Raw genomic sequence first — 16,147 nt, forward strand, 5'->3', positions numbered from 1 at the left:
AACGTTTTCACAAGGAAAGGGTCTATCTACTTTTCCTTTTTGGTGATCAAGTAGACACTAAAAATGCTGTATACAATTATGAATGTCACATATATCATACCAGAATTTAGAAAAAAAAGTCTCAAACTATCATATATTCTGTTTTTGCTGTTAAATATATTATTATATTCTATAATAGTATTATAAAGGTTGAGGAACGAGATGTGAGTATCTGTCTTTGTTAGTATGTGCCTATGTATGTGTGTTTTAAAACCTGTAAAATGTGCTGAGATGATGACTATGGATCTATTACCCCTATAATATTCACAATTTTATGTTTAGGTTTTATTAGCTTTCTCATACATTGAGGGACAAGACTAAAATAAGAGGAGATTTTGCACATTAAATAAACCGAAATTGAACCTGAAGGCAGTACAAAACTAAAGAGATGTAACTTAAAATGATATGAAGCAGAGAAAAGGGGCCATATAGAAATCTGAGAAGCTCGTACCAGCAAATGTCCACGAACACCTCCGTCAACACTTTCAGTCCACACAGCATTTAAGACACAGCACTCCATTCTGCAAATATTATCAATACGTTTATTAAGTGGTATGAATATTCTTTCTTAAAATATATGCAAAAATTTCAGATAGACCTGTACAGTTATATGTTCACAGTTTAACATGTTCCCTTTGAATTGCCAACGTTTAGATTAAAAAGAGATAGGGTTTATTATCGACAGAACATCATAGAAATGTATAATATCCATTATTATGAGAGTATCAAAATCATGCTTAATAAAAACCTTTAATTGCCCTTTCAGTCTAATAATCATTTATTATATATATATATATATATATATATATATATATATATATATATATATATATATATATATATATACATATATATGTATATATACACTATATATACACATTCCAACTTATATTTGCAGAAATACAAAAAACATGTACAAGCAAAAACCGCGAAGAATATCCAGATGCAAAACGCAGATCAGCATAGCCGCTACATTCAGTGTGTGTGTTTGTGTGTGTGTGTGTGTGCATGCATGTGTGTGTGTGTGTGTGCGTGTGCGTGTGTAGGATATACATGTGTACTATAACATGATGAGAAAATGACAAACCAAGACTTTAAGTTGAATCTTTCTGATCAAACTGACCAGCAGGTGAATAGAAAAACTGATTAGATATGATGAAAAAGTGTTTATATATATATATATATATATATATATATATATATATATATATATATATATATATATATATATATATATATATATATATATGTATATATATATATATATATATATATATATATGTATATATATATATATATATGTATATATATATATATGTATATATATATATATATATATATATATATATATATATAAACTCTAAAAGCAAAACTATCTTCTTGTTGTGCTGTAAATGTTATCCTCTAAAATTGTGACGTGTAGGAGAATATATTTCATAACCTCCTCTGAAGAAAACGGTTGAACTCAACGTTAATATACTTTTATTACGTACACCCCGATGTGTGGAATGAACCTCATCTGCTCCTAAGAAAACAAAGAGCAAATATCCCTGCTTTGCACTTTGTATTTTTCCCATATAAACGTGTCATACAAAAAAAGAAGGCTACCATTGTGTCACAATAGTTAATATAGATACATAAACTTGATATAAGACACATCATTGCTTCTACCCTTAAACCAACAAGTGGTGTCTTTTCCTCGCTCACACAATAATGCCCCTGTGCAGCAACGTTCACATTCCTGAATGAAAACATTAAAAAAAACACTTCACTCCGACAAGGAACGAGACCCAGAGTCCCACTCTTCTTTTTTCAACCCAAATACCAAAAAAGCACACCAGATCGAGGCTGCTTTCAATAAGTGCATGTTTTCCTGGTGTGTGTGTGTGTGCCGTTAAACATGTGCATGTATGTACAAAGAGAAAGCAAGCAATGTCTACCTGTTTTGTTGTAGTTGTGGATTTTTTAAAAGTTACTTCATGATGTAAGCTTACAGAGGCAGATGAGGTGTGTGTGGTGTTTGGATCCATGAAGGAGGAGTTAGCATTACATATGACACGATGCACAGTAGGTGAGATATGATACATTCTGGAGTTTCACATTATATTGGCCTAGCTAGCAAATAAAGTGTGTGTGTGTGTGTGTGTGTCGAAGTCCACAATCTTTACTTGACTGCATGCCGAGAAAGGAGAGCTGATGTCGTAATAAAGAAGCTTGTGTGCGCTTATGTGGCTGAAACAGAGCGGGTGTTTGGTGCAGTTTGGTTCTTTGGCCACAAGAGGGCGCTGCCTCTCAGGCCAGCTGAGATGCAGAGGCCTCTATTTCTTTTCTTTTTTTTATTAAAGTGTCTGGGCCTTCCACAGCTGATCCTTTTTATATTTCTTATTTTAGTGATAAACAGGCTGACGTTCGGCGGCCAATGAGGCGAAAGGGCCTAGACCTGCACCCTGAGGAACGTTTCCCCGCCGGAGTCCAATGTGTAAGACCAACTCTTTTTAAAAAATGTCCCGTCCCATCCCTCAAGTCAAAGTGGTACAGTCCAGCGTGAAAAACCAGCACCCGGGGTTTCCTTCTCAAGCGGTTCTCGGGGGGTGGGGGGGGGTTCTCACACCAGGAGGTGGCGCTTCTTGTGCAGAGCCAGGTGGTCGGAGCGGGAGAAGCTGCGTTCGCAGTCGGGGCACTGGAACGGCTTGACCCCCGTGTGCTTGCGGAAGTGCCTCGTCAGCTCGTCCGAACGGGCGAACTTCCACGTGCAGCCTTCCCACAAGCACTTGTAGGGTTTCTCTCCTGGAGGGGGGGAAGAGAGGAGGAGAAAGAAGTGAGTGAAGGGTGAAGAGTGGAAGGGGTTTGCGTAAAAGATGATGCAAACCATGACATCCAAGCGTGTGTGTGTGTGTGCGTGACCCCTTACCGGTGTGTGTCCTGCGGTGCGCTTTGAGGTGGGAGCTCTTGGTGTACACTTTGTTGCAGCCGTTGAAGTCGCAGCGGTGGATTCGGCGCTTCTTCAGCGTGTCCGGAGACTCGGCCGGGGGAGGATGCTTGGCGCCCGAATGAACGATGACGGACGGGTTGTTGCACCTGAGAGAGACACACAAGAGAAAGAGAGGGAGAGAGAGACAGAGAGAGCTGTTAGAGTCTGAAGGGGCGCGTTACGCGGCAACTTCCTGATGTTGACCTCTGATCTGGAGTTTAATTTGGTTGCAGTAAGAAACTCCTCCCAGTCCGGAAGTTAAAAAAAACACCTTCTGCCTTTTTCCAGTGTACCACGCCCTTCCCTATTGTCCTGCCAACGCTCTCATGATCTCACTGGACCCGTTCAACGATTCACTCACTGGAATTTTGATGTCGCAAATGAAAGTGTGTGTGTGTGTGTGTGTGTGTGTGTGTGTGTAGGGGAGAGAGCATGAAGACGTCTGAAAAACTGTGAAATAGTAGATACTTTGCAACACGCTCAGCTCTGACGGGCCGAAGGAGGTTTAGGAGCGGAAAAGCAACATTTTCAAGTGTTTTACTGTCAAAAAAGAAAACAAGAAGGACTCGTCTTTCTGTACCATCATTACAGCATGAGTGTATGTTTGTGTGTAATTGTGTGTGTGTGCGTGTAAGTGGCAGTTGAGAGCAGGTGTCGAGTGTTGAAATATGAATCCCTCACAGATCAGTTCGGCATAAAGGAATGTGCAGAAAATCCCCCACGACACACACACACACACACACACACAAACACACATTTTGGCGAACCCATCATTACAATACATACGAGGCAAAGTTGACCCATTTGCCATCTATAAGATATTTACACTGTCTCTCGGGAGGAGAGGCGATGACAGATAAGGACACACCCACGTTTTTTTTCCCTTCAAGGTCCAATTATTTCCCAGTCATCAAGGGCAACAGCAGCCTTGTGATGGAACCCGCCCTGACGACTAGAGCAGAGACTCGCACACACGAGCAAGAACCGACTGGCAGCGCTCCACCGCTATTACCCGCACAACCCACACACGCAATTATTTCTTCGAGGGGGGAAAAAAAAAAAAGCCGTTATTTTGTCGAAGGAGCACAAACGGCAACCAAAACAGATGACGAGGAGGAGGAGGAGGAAATAGGAAGTAGAGGAGAAGCGGGAAGGGAAGAAGCAGTGGGAGATGCCAGACAATGAGCGGCTTAGAAAAAAACAGGAAGTGCAAAGCGAGGAAGGAGGGGAGGACAGGAGGAAGAAAGGAAACATTGTAAGGTGACGAGATCATAGATGGCTGATGTGAACCGAGGCTACGTCCACACTAAAATGATGTCTGTCCACACGGAGACCTTTGAAAACGCACATCTCATGACGGCTCGCGTACACTGGGCATGTGCGAGAGCGGTGTAAACAGGAAGCAGATGTTCGACACACTGCAGTTGGTTTAGAGGCAGAAAACGAACGCGGCCGAAGAACGGCAATGGACGAAAAAGAGGGACAGGAGATTTCTTCTGTCGGACCGACCGGACCATGAGGTCGCTCAGAGTCACGTGATCGGGGCGCGACGAATTTAGAGAAGGACACGTCGTGACCGCTAAGACCCAATCAAGTTCAAGTGGCGAACGCGGGCGTCCAAACTTCTTTGTTTTAAGCCCGTCCACCCCGGGGTGGACGGGCCTCCCGAGTTTTCCCCGAGTTTTCCCCGAGCGTTTTCCTGAACGGTTTACGTTGCTCTAAAACTCAGCGTAAACGTAGCAAAAGATACGCGCTTTGAAAATGGAAACGTAGCGGTGCGGACGCGGCCGCAGAGGCTAACTTTAAAGAGAAGCAGCGAGGGGCCGCCGGACGAGCAGATGCATGCGTCCCGGTCGCGTCGCTGGTCCTCCTGTGTTTGGCCCCCCGAGCGGCTTCACACTGTTTCGGGCGACTTTCGCTCAACCTAAGAAGAGGAAACAGAGCTCGGGGAAGACCGCACTCGTGGGCATTTATAGAGAAGAGAGAGAGGACGGCGATGGGACAGGAGGCGAAGACGAGAATTAGAAATGAGTCAAACGATGAGACATTCTGTCACATTGAGAGAATTAGAAAGAGCCCCATCTCCCTGAACGCTTGCTAACATTCTCATAAATCCTCCCCGGAGTGAATCGTACTTTTTTTTTTTGGTTTGATCTCAAACGAAACCCGGCGCCGCTCGCTGGGCAGCACCCTGAATTTCCTTTTTGTTCTCAAACGCTCGCAACAGGAACAGAGAGGACTTCGGTCGAAGCCTCCGCGCTCCACTTCCATGTAGAGGTTGAAAGGGGGAAGCGCCGCAGCAGCAGACGGCGAAACTTGGGAAAACACGCAGCGCCGCCGCCGCCGCCGCCGCTCTCGACGTGTGGGCGAGCGAGACTCACCCGTACTCGTGCGGTAACCTGATGACTGACGATTTCATCTCGTGGACGTCGTGAGCGAGCTCGGAGCGGGGCTCCGTCTTGATTGGCTTGTGAAGGTCGTGGTCGTGACCTGGGTGGAGACAGATGGTTAGTATTTCATACGTCAACGTGAGGTGAACTCCGCAAGGTGACGGCGCAGGACAGGAGGACGCCGCACACGGCGGTTACGTGTGCGTCTCAGTGCGTCTCAGACAGAGCAGATCCAGATAGTGACCTCTGTGACTCTCTCAGTGACCACAGGAAAGCCAACACGGCTCCTCTGAGAAACAGGAATTTGCTGAAACTGATATTCTAAAAACAGAGGAAATGGAAAGCACTTCCCCATTTTCAGAAAATAATATGCTCATTTAAGGAGAAAAGGGACGTGGGGTTTTCTTTTCACAATCTGGAAACAAACCATATTTGTTTCATGTGTCATTTGCCAACGCACACACTGTATGCAATGTGGAGGAATGTCATATTGCAACGTATTGCTAATTAATTACAATAAAAGGGAATTGAAACAATTACAAACACAAAGGTGTGAATAAATGAAGGAGTTGGGCTTCACCTGTCTTGTGCTCTCTGCTCCGATGATGCTCGCTGTCGCTGGCGACCGGCGGGCTCACCATTATCGACTGGTGCAGGTGGAGCGGCGAGGGGTAGAGGACGGACAGCGGCAGCATGACCGGCGACATCATGACCCCCGACCCCTGGATGACCCCGGAGCCCGAGCCGATCAGTTGGCCCACCATGCCGCCGTGGTAGGGGAGCGAGGACGCCGTGGGCGGCGGGAGGGCGTGCGAGGGCGAGGAGCGCAGCTGGGCGTGCGGGGTGGAGCAGCGGGGGGAGGCGCGGCTCGCCGCGCTGTAGGGGGAGGGCGGGGAGCTGCGCGAGGAGGCTGGGGAGGAGGACGCGGAGGAGCAGGGCGGGGAGGAGGAGGAGAAGGAGGAGGAGGAGGGTGAGGAGGAGGAGCGCTTGCTGACCGACAGGTCCACGGGCTCCAGCTGGGCGTGCACGTGGTTGCTGGGCGTGTGGGGCTGGGCGAAGGCGGGCATGTGCGCGGGGTGGAAGATGTGGGCGGGGTGGGAGAAGATCACGCCGTACTGCTCCGTGGTTTTCACTAACGAAGAGTAGAAGGACTGTGAGAGAGAGAGAGAGAGAGAGAGAGAGAGAGAGAGAGAGAGAGAGAGAGAGAGAGAGAGGATGCAGAAGAAGGAAGCGGTGAAGGGGACAAAAGAGCAGTTTGAAATATCCGTTCTGTGCTGAAGAACATGGACAACACGTTTCTGCCGCACAAACAACTACAGCCAGCCAGAAAGTCTCAACCCAGCTCTGTTTGCAGTTAACTGTTATGTCTCATAGTACAGTGTGTGTGTGTGTGTGTGTGCATGTGTGTGGTGTGTGTGTTCATTAGCCTGCTGCCTGGCGGTGTTTTGTCCTCATTGTATGCAAATGTTGAGTGTACAGCAGCATGTTTGTCCAGGAAGAGCTGGAATGTGGGAACCAGTCTGTCTAGACACGTAGCAGGAGTGTGTGTCCGTCAGAGTTACTGTATGGCGTCAAAAAAACATGTCTGGGCATGATGGGAGCACACACACACGCACACACGCACGCACGCACACACGCCTTACCGTCTCCATGTCTGTCTTCAGAGGGTAGTCATACATCAGCATGGCTGCACGGGCCAGGCTCCTACGAAATAAAATCACACACACATGTGGCCGTCAGCGCACACATTGAACACACAACAGCGCAGTAACACTCGTTTGTCACAAGCTTCACTTTTCTGTTCGGTACAAACCGGTACTGACCCGTAACCAGCAAGTAATCAGATTGAATTAAAGAACAAATCTATTCAGTCCAAGTATAAAAAGCAGCCGTTTAGCAGAAAGTCTGATCGTAGATTCCCAACCTCGGGGTCAGGCCCCTCTGAAGGGTCACGAGATGAATGTCAGGGGTCGTGAGATGATTAATGAGGTCGGAGGTAGAGAGAGAACACGCTTGTGCCTCATAGACTGTGATTCATTTTCTTCGGGCTTCTCTCTGACCTTTGCCTTTGTTTTGTGACTCGTGGGCCACGTCCGACCTCTTTGGGCCTCAAAACTGTTGTTTTGCCTGAACGAAACCATGTGAGACGTTTAGAGGGAACTCACAGACATCTGAAACGTGACAAGGGGGCCTCAACGAGTCTCTGCTGTTGAGCTGAGCTCCAGAAGCACGTGTTTTCATCTTCATTCATCTGTCGTATCTAATCCGACCTTTTTTTTCGCTTTTGGAAAGTGGAATATTCATTTGAAAAGTAACTCCAGCTGTCAGATAAATGTAGTGCAGGAAAGAGTACATACGCATCCCGCTGAAAGAAGTATAAGGTGGCAACAGAATCGTATTGAAGTACACAGTACATGAGCAAATGTACTTCTTTGCTCATGTACTGTATCCATCAAGAACCACCGTCCTTGTTTTCATGTTTTACTGTGCAGCGCCATCAATAACTCAGAACATTACCTCCTTTTCATAAGGCTGAAGATAATGAAATAAACAGCAAAACTGCCAGAACATTTTGGAAATGAAACACACACACACACACACACACACACACACGCACACACACGGTGCCTTTGAGAAGCGATGAAAAGTAAATCATGTAAAGTAGGAGGGAAGGGCCAGACACGGGTCTGTAGTTAAGTATAGGTGTCTGAATGAGTGAAGGAGATCTGTCAGTAAATCACATCAGACAATAGACACACATCTCTCTCTCTCTGTCTCTCTCTCTCTCTCTCTCTCTCTCCCCGACACGTTACTCGTCCACTTTCAGCATCAGACCTCTCCCTGCTCACTCGTCCGCCTGACAGGTCAGACAACTTTACTACGTCGACCTTTTTATGAGACTCCTCAAGTGTGTGTGATGTCTCTAAAAGCTGCAAAGGGTCAAAAAGACAATAGTAATAGTGGTCGTATAACACACACACACACACACACACACACACACACACACACACACACACACACTAACCATTAAGGTCTGTCAAGAGTTTGGATCAAAAGCCGGGTGGTTTCAAAAGGTGGTTTCAGTTACCTTAGCTTGTGACGGCCAGGTGCAGCTGCGATGACTCTGTGTTTGTGCCTGGACGAGTGTGTTTATGAGCGGGGTTGTGTGTGTGTGTGTGTGTGTGCCTGTGTGTGTGTGTGTATATGTGTGTGTGTGTGTGTGTGTCCTGATTAAAGTCCACAGTCTGGAAACAAGTTGGTCTTTAATTATTAACAAATGGGCACAGGCCATCACACCCTTACACACACACACACACAAACACACACACACACACACACACACACACACACACACACACACACAGTCCAGATGGGGGCAGACCAATAGGAGAGCAGGATGTTCGCTGGCCTGGTCAGGAAGGGTGTGAACATGACGACTGAAGCCTTACCCTCTGCCTGGCTCCGAAGAAACAAAGACAAAGTCATGTTGGGCCTGCGTGTGTGTGTGTGTGTGTGTGTGTATGTGTGTGGGTGGGTGTGTGGGTGAGAAAAGGGTGTGAGAGAGGTGTGTTGAATCTGGGTTTTGTGTTGTAGTTCAACGCGAGGTCAATCTGTTGTTCTATTGTTGTGGATCGCACACAGGTATGAAGCCGGGTGTGCAGGTATTGTCCCGACTGACACGATACACGCAAAATGTGTTTGGTTGCCATCGTGGAAATCCCCGCTCCTCTGGGCTCTCCTTGTGTTGTGCATCTAACTGTTTCCCCTGACGGTGTACTTATAGTACTGAAAGTATTGAAAGAGTACTGCAAAGATCTCTGACTCACAACGGAGCACATCTGCAAACACTGAGAAAAGCTGTTGCACATCTGGATCAAAAACAAGCACTTGTGGACTCAGACCACAGACTGCATGAACGGAGTCGTCGTAGCGGCACCCGTCGGCTTGTCGCGCGTCTTCGAAGCCTCGAGCTCGGCATTTGGGCCGTCGCCATCTTGGATTTTAGCAACCGGTGACGAGTGGAGGAGCGTTGGCGGAAATGAAACGGGAGGGGGGGTATGAGGTAACATGTGACGGCAGGATGGAGAGAGACGGAAGCCGTCCTTGTGTAAAAGCACCAATAACTTTCAATGAGGGAGAGAGAGAGAGAGAGAGAGAGAGAGAGAGAGAGAGAGAGAGAGAGAGAGAGAGAGAGAGAGAGAGAGAGAGAGACATGCCTACGGTTTCTAAACCGTGAGGATTTCCTGCTGTTCTTAAGCTAAACTGGATGTTTTGGGGTTTTTGCAACACCAGACATGGAAAGTTAACTTATTTTGGACGTTCCATCGATCGAGTGACGGACTGATCGACGGTGGAAACGAGCGTAATCTGCGGTTGCAGCCGGGGTTGCGTTGACCCTCTGGCGGCCTGAGTTTTGTAACGGGTCAAACGGATCTGAGGGAAGGACAACGACCCTCTTTCTGCGAGATGGAAACCAGCCGCTTCTCTCCGATGTGGAGTCACTGGACACGCCCTGCGTGCACCTTTCTTTAGTAAATAAGTAGCCCTCCACCCAGAGTTGTCAGGGACTATTTTATCCCTTCGTGTGTGTGTGTGTGTGTGTGTGTGTGTGTGTGTATGTCAAGTGTGGTCTGCAAATATTGTCCTTCTCCGGTCAGTGGAGCTACTGTGTGCTCAACCCCAACCCACTCGGCAAACACTTCCTACACCCCTCTCTCTTCCTCCACCCTCGGACCGGCCCTCCACATCTTCCTGCACACCTCTTCTTCTTCTTCTTCTTCTTCTTCTTCTTCTTCTTCTTCTTCTTCTTCTTCTTCTTTTCTTCTTCTTCTTCTTCACTACTGTATTCGACCCAACCCCTCCTCCCGTGCTATGAATGATATAAAACAACACGACTAGAGGGGGAAAATATTGTGGCTTGGAGTCCCTGGCTACCGACTCAACCACACACACACACACAGACACGCAGACACACACGTACTTAAAACACACTCGCAGCAGCCACACACCAAGTTTCTGCAAGCTCGACAGAATACACACACTAAATCACTAAAGGACTAAATTATTGCAGACACGCACACACACACACACACACACACACACACTCACACACACACACACACACACACACACACACACACACACACACACACACCATCTAATGGCAACAGGCTGGAAGATGATGAGATCACCAGAGAGACCAGAAACCTCCAGACAACGGCTTTGTCCAAGAACACGCTGCACTAGACACACACGCGCGTACGCGCGCGCGCGCGCAGCATTTGGTTCCCTGCTCCTGCCTCTGTTTCTGTTACCAGCCCCTCTGCCCCGGCAGTCTCGCCCCACGTTGCCCCGCGTGCTGTGTGCTGCACTACGACTGTCACTTGGGCCTGGCTCACTCACGCGCGGCGCGTGAGCGTTCGCCGCTCGCGGCGCGGAACTCTTCGCGCCGCCGCCGCTACGCGCGCGCGACTCGCGCCGCGTCACCTCGGGGTTACGCGCCCGGCTGGTGTTGCAACCGAGCGTCCCAATTAGGCCGCATGAGTCATCGGAGGTGATGAGCTAATCTTCCCGCGTTTAACTGCTCCTATTTCTGAGCTCACGTCCTCCTTGTTGCCCTCGACCCCTCCTCACTGTGCCTCCTTGCTCCCTAGTTTCAACCCCCTTACCTCACTTCCTCCTCCTGGCTCCCCCGATAACGCCTCACATGCTCCGTTTCCTCTCACTTTAAAGGCCCCCGCTGAAGCCCCCTATCCTCTTATTCTGGCTTCCTATTCCCTCACACATACCCGAGCCCTCTCCAGCAGACTGCGGGGCTGCAGGCCTGCTGGCCTCGAGGGAAGCCAGGGGGGGAGGAAAGAGGAGAGGGGAGGGGGGGCGGAGGATCCATCATTGCGCGAAGGAAAACACACACACACACGCACACAAAAAAGACACACCGGAGTTGACACTGACACCTCGAGGCGTACTTGTCATAGAGAGCAGAAGTTTTTGAGACTCTCCAGACAACTGAGGACAGAGAGCGGACGAGGGGAGAGGGAGGAAGGGGGAGGAGGGGAGAAGCGGAAGCCCTCTGAGTTTAGTCTGACTGTTATTATTTCCACACTGCGTGATGGGTCGGGGGTGTAAAGAAGCCAAGGAGGAGAGTGAAGCCAAATAGAGGAGGGGAGGGGGAGGGAGGGGGGGGGGGGGGCTGCTGCAGGGGGCCTGCGGTTTCCTGTCTTGACACACACACACACACACACACACACACACACACACACGCACACACACATTGCACCTCCCTACCCCAAGTATGAGAGGAGAGAAGTGGAGAAAAAGGAGAAAAAGAGCAAAGAAAACAGCCGCTCTGACCAAACTATGTCAAAATGGAAGTGGAAAGAACAGAGACGGGAACGGGGGAGAAACCGAAGTGGGTTTCGACCAAAATATGACAAAACTTCAATGAACCTCAAACACGGGGCGGGGGGGCCGAGGGGGGTGTTGGTGAGGCAGAGCTACACAGCCACAGTGGCTCAGTCCAGCGATTCCAAAGCGCGCGCACACACACACCCACACCCACACACACACACACACACACACACACACTTCACGAGTGTGCGCGCGCGTGTGGTTGTGTAACGAGTTACAGCTTCGGTACGTTTATGGCCGTCTGTTGACCGCGGTGCGCTCACTCTCCTGACTTCCATCGGAGAAACCACCGACTCCTCGGCATCCAGGAGTTTAATGTTTAAGCCCAATGTTCCCCCGGACGTGCCCTTTGAGCAGCGCGTGCGCGCGGACGCGCGTGTGTTTTTTGTGTGAGTGCGTGCGCGTTTTGTTCCACCAGATAAGTGGTGAGGAGGAGAGGAGGAGAAGAGGGGGGAGAAACAAATGATAATAAATTAATTTAAAAAAAAGTAAGGTCATCCTCTTTTTTCCACTTTTCTAGAGAGGTGGAAGAGTGTAAAGTTAGACAAAGAGAGAGAGAGAGAGAGAGAGAGAGAGAGAGAGAGAGAGAGAGAGAGAGAGAGAGAGAGAGAGAGAGAGAGAGAGATGTGGGGGGTGAACGAGTGGAATGACGGCTCTCTCTCTCTCTCTCCCTCTCTCTCTCTCTCTCTCTCTCTCTCTCTCTCTCTCTCTCTCTCTCTCTCTCTCTCTCTCTCTCTCTCTCGCTCCCTCTAAACAGGATAAGGGCTTCATATGCCAAGTGGAATGTGTGACGCAAGCCTCAGCCTTGAAACAAAGCACAGGAAACAGGGAGAGACAGAGACGGAGAAACACACACACAGATGTGTATTATAAAAAGATGCAGTGAAAACAGAGGTAAGACAAAGGAGCTCAGGTACTGTTTGAACACACACACACACACACACACACACACACACACGCACACACACACACACACACCTGTCACTCTACGTGCGTGTGTTGGCGGTTATCTCTCACACAAACACACGCAAAGCTGCTCGGAGCATCAGATCCAGCCTCAAACTGACGGCCTGTGACCTCCAGCTGAAGCAATCAATACAGAAATAAATCAATCAGTCCGTGAAATTCGGTTAAAAAAAAAAATAATGAATCAATTTTTAAAAAAAAGCAGCAACCGTTTTGATGATGGATGAATGCTTTCAGCTGTCAAGAGAAGAAGATGATCTCTTTTACAAAAGAGACAAAGTGTCTCTCCTCTTTGTATTCTTGTGAATTAAACATGGTTAGGACTCGATCGCGCGCATGCACGTGTCACTTTGGGCTCTCAGAACGTGCAGCTGGATGATGATGATGATGATGATGATGATGATGATGTGTCTATTTGACTTTTCAGAAACTAAAACAGTGAAGGTCTTCAGCATGGCTCTGTTTGTAATGCCTGTAGTGCATCTCTAAAGTTTAAACCAAGTTAAACCATAAACCACCACACAGTCACATCCACATGTCATCAGCACTGAGGGGGAGAGAGAGAGAGAGAGAGAGAGAGGGAGAGAGAGAGAGAGAGAGAGAGAGGAGAGAGAGAGAGAGAGGGAGAGAGAGAGAGAGAGAGAGAGAGAGAGAGAGAGAGAGAGAGAGAGTCCCACCACCATTTCGTGTTCATTAATTAAACCGCAGCGGGTTCTATAAAAGGCTCTGATGGCTATAAATAGCAGAGTCTTCCTGCTGCCACTGTTAACAGCCAGATCAACACGTAATGTAATAAAAGAATAAATTACAACATGAAATTGGCAAAACATGTTGATTCAACACACGCAACCAAAGAGCGTGTCCTAAAGAAAGAAGCACTTTGGATCACGTTTAAACACTCTGAACTTTATGGACTTCTTCTCTTTGACATGATACAAATCTGCGTTAAAACAACACAACACACACACACACACACACACAGACACACACACACAGACACAGACACACACAGACACACACACACACACACACACACGAAAGTCTTCACCACACACCCGATTGGCAATGCGCGCAGGTCGCCGGGGTCACCGTGCGCGGCCCCGCGGGAGGACCGCGGTGTCAAACTTACGGTGCGTGCGGGTCTATTTCCAGGGGAGACGATAGTTCCTCTGCGGGCTCGCGTGACGTGACGTGACGTGACGAGACAGTGAGAGAAACTCACTGAAAAGGCACCTCCGGGTGAAAAAGTGACGCAGGCGACGATCGGCGCTCCGCGGTGTCACTGACAAAAAAACACAAGAGTCCACTTGATCGATCGCTCCACAAAACTTCCCGGAGTTACGAAACTCCCTCCCTCTCTGTCTCTCTGTCTCTCTGTCTGTATCTCTCTCTCGCGCGCGCCTTGTGTGTCTCTCTGCGTGTGTGTCTCTCCGGTTTTTGTCGTTCAGAAACTATCGCCGTCACATGATCCGGTCTGGCTGCCTGTGCTCCATGGGGTCGGGCCCGCGAGGCGGGGCGGGACCCGAGGCGGGACTGGGGCGGGGTGGACCACTCCGTGTGTGTGTGTGTGTGTGTGTGTGTGTGTGTGTGTGTGTGTGTGTGTGTGTGTGTGTGTGTGTGTGTGGCGCAAGTTTCTTCTTCAGGTTGGGAGGGGCTGCTCCATTCTAAAGGTTATAACAGAGGATGAAGCTACAAGTTATATAAAGCTTGCGTTAAACATGTTTACTTGACTTGTTACTGAAGTATTTTCTCTGCTTAAAGAAGCAAAAGTGAAAGTAACCTGCACATTATGCAGAATGCATTTCAGAAATAAATCAATACATATGAGCTTATTACTGTGATAGAAGCGATGCATAAATGTGAAAGCCCGGCTACGTCGCTGTAATGTTGAAGCTAGTCAATCTGAATTAGCCTATATGTTTGCATACTGCATGTATAGCTTATGAATTTGCCTCCACTTCCATCTGTAATATACATCACCATAATTAATCAGTTGATTATATTCGTCAATAGGGACTGACGTTATTATTATAGTGGCGTAGAAGTGCAGCAGAAAATGGAAGTACTGAAGTAGCCTACACTAAGTACATTGTATTTTAGCTCACTTATGTAATTATTCTCCTGCCACCTTTTAAGGACTACAATTTAGAACGTTTCAAAAGACTATATTCCTAATCTTTAACGGCAGTGGCGTGCTAGTAATGAGACTGTCCTGCACCAGAGTCCTGGTAACGGGGTCCTGCAGTCCTGGTCCTGGTTCTCCCTTGCCGCCCTTCCCTCCAGCCGGCCCCCGCAGCAGAGCGGCCTCCGGCAGCGTGATGTCGGTGTTGTTGACCCCCACCGGGGACCGGAGGAGCGGCGACGTGAAGCTCTGCTCCTGGCGGGAGGAGGAGGAGGAGGAGGAGGAGGAAGAGGAGCCGCTGCAGCCAGCTGCTGAGCTCTCCTCCTCCCGCCAGAGCGTCCGTCTGCAAAGCAGGGAAGCTGAATACGGGTCTGTCCGCGGTGGGCCGGTCTCTGCCGGAGGACCACTGGAGCTGGAGGCCCCCCTGCAGAGACCCTCCTGGAGTCGGATCTGAAGGAGTTTCTGCTGGACCTGCATGATTTCATCGGCCTTTCCGTAGAATCCGACCCGGTGGCACCGACTTATAGGTCATATGGATGCATCAGTATTCAATTTCATAAGTTCCAGTGAAAATATTACGTGTGGAAGTATATTCAGCAAATTATCGTAAAAGTACTCATTAGTTTTAAAGAGAAAAGTGGAACTAATTTAGATTACCTAATGTAGTTTAACGTGTCTGTATGTGTGCGTGTGTGTGTGTGTGTGTGTGTGTGTGTGTGTGTGTGTGTGTGTGTGTGTGTGTGTGTTTGTGTGTGTAAGGCCGTGGGCGTGACAAGGGAGAAGTTTTTCCCAAGAGGAACTGCATAACTGTTCCGGGTGAGCGAGGCTGAGACAATTATATTGTGTGCATTGCGTAACCTTGACCAACAGCTCTCACCCATCGTGTCAGATAATACGCACTTCTGATGGTTGAATTAGAGGACACAGGTATAATCATTGCAGTTAAAAAGCCACCCGTGGTTAAAAACATACGGACACTTGTTCCAATGTTTCCAGAAACAAAAGAATACCTCGTGCCTCTCTGTGTTGGCTCAGTTCAGGCTTTCATAATTACTGAGTCATTTAATCGACTTTTAAATTTGGATATAAAATTCCTCAACACAGCATGGAACGTGAGAAAATCACGAGTCACAAACATATGACTTGCACTCGTCCTACTATGTGTAACTGCACCCGGTGTGCTGTATACAGAGGAGTACAGTCATTATAGCTCGTGCATAAAGTTTGCATCACTGCCGCTGCACATCG

At 48.2% G+C, this 16,147-nt stretch overlaps 1 protein-coding gene across 1 annotated transcript; it reads right to left on the minus strand.

The window, feature by feature from the left end:
- Window positions 1-2,360: 2,360 nt before the first annotated feature.
- Window positions 2,361-14,202, minus strand: klf3 (Kruppel like factor 3 (basic)). Its single transcript, XM_068592200.1, has 6 exons — window positions 13,907-14,202; window positions 7,044-7,104; window positions 5,981-6,551; window positions 5,392-5,500; window positions 2,951-3,117; window positions 2,361-2,826 (listed from the first exon to the last, which is right to left on the minus strand). Exons 2-6 carry the CDS (start codon window positions 7,083-7,085, stop codon window positions 2,645-2,647), a joined length of 1,071 nt encoding a protein of 356 aa, XP_068448301.1. The 5' UTR covers window positions 7,086-7,104; window positions 13,907-14,202; the 3' UTR covers window positions 2,361-2,644.
- Between the last annotated feature and the right edge of the window lie 1,945 nt (window positions 14,203-16,147).

Source organism: Clinocottus analis, unplaced genomic scaffold (assembly GCF_023055335.1).
Source record: "Clinocottus analis isolate CAN_PGR_092001 unplaced genomic scaffold, fCliAna1.0.p SCAF_26, whole genome shotgun sequence".
Lineage (NCBI taxonomy): Eukaryota > Metazoa > Chordata > Actinopteri > Perciformes > Cottidae > Clinocottus > Clinocottus analis.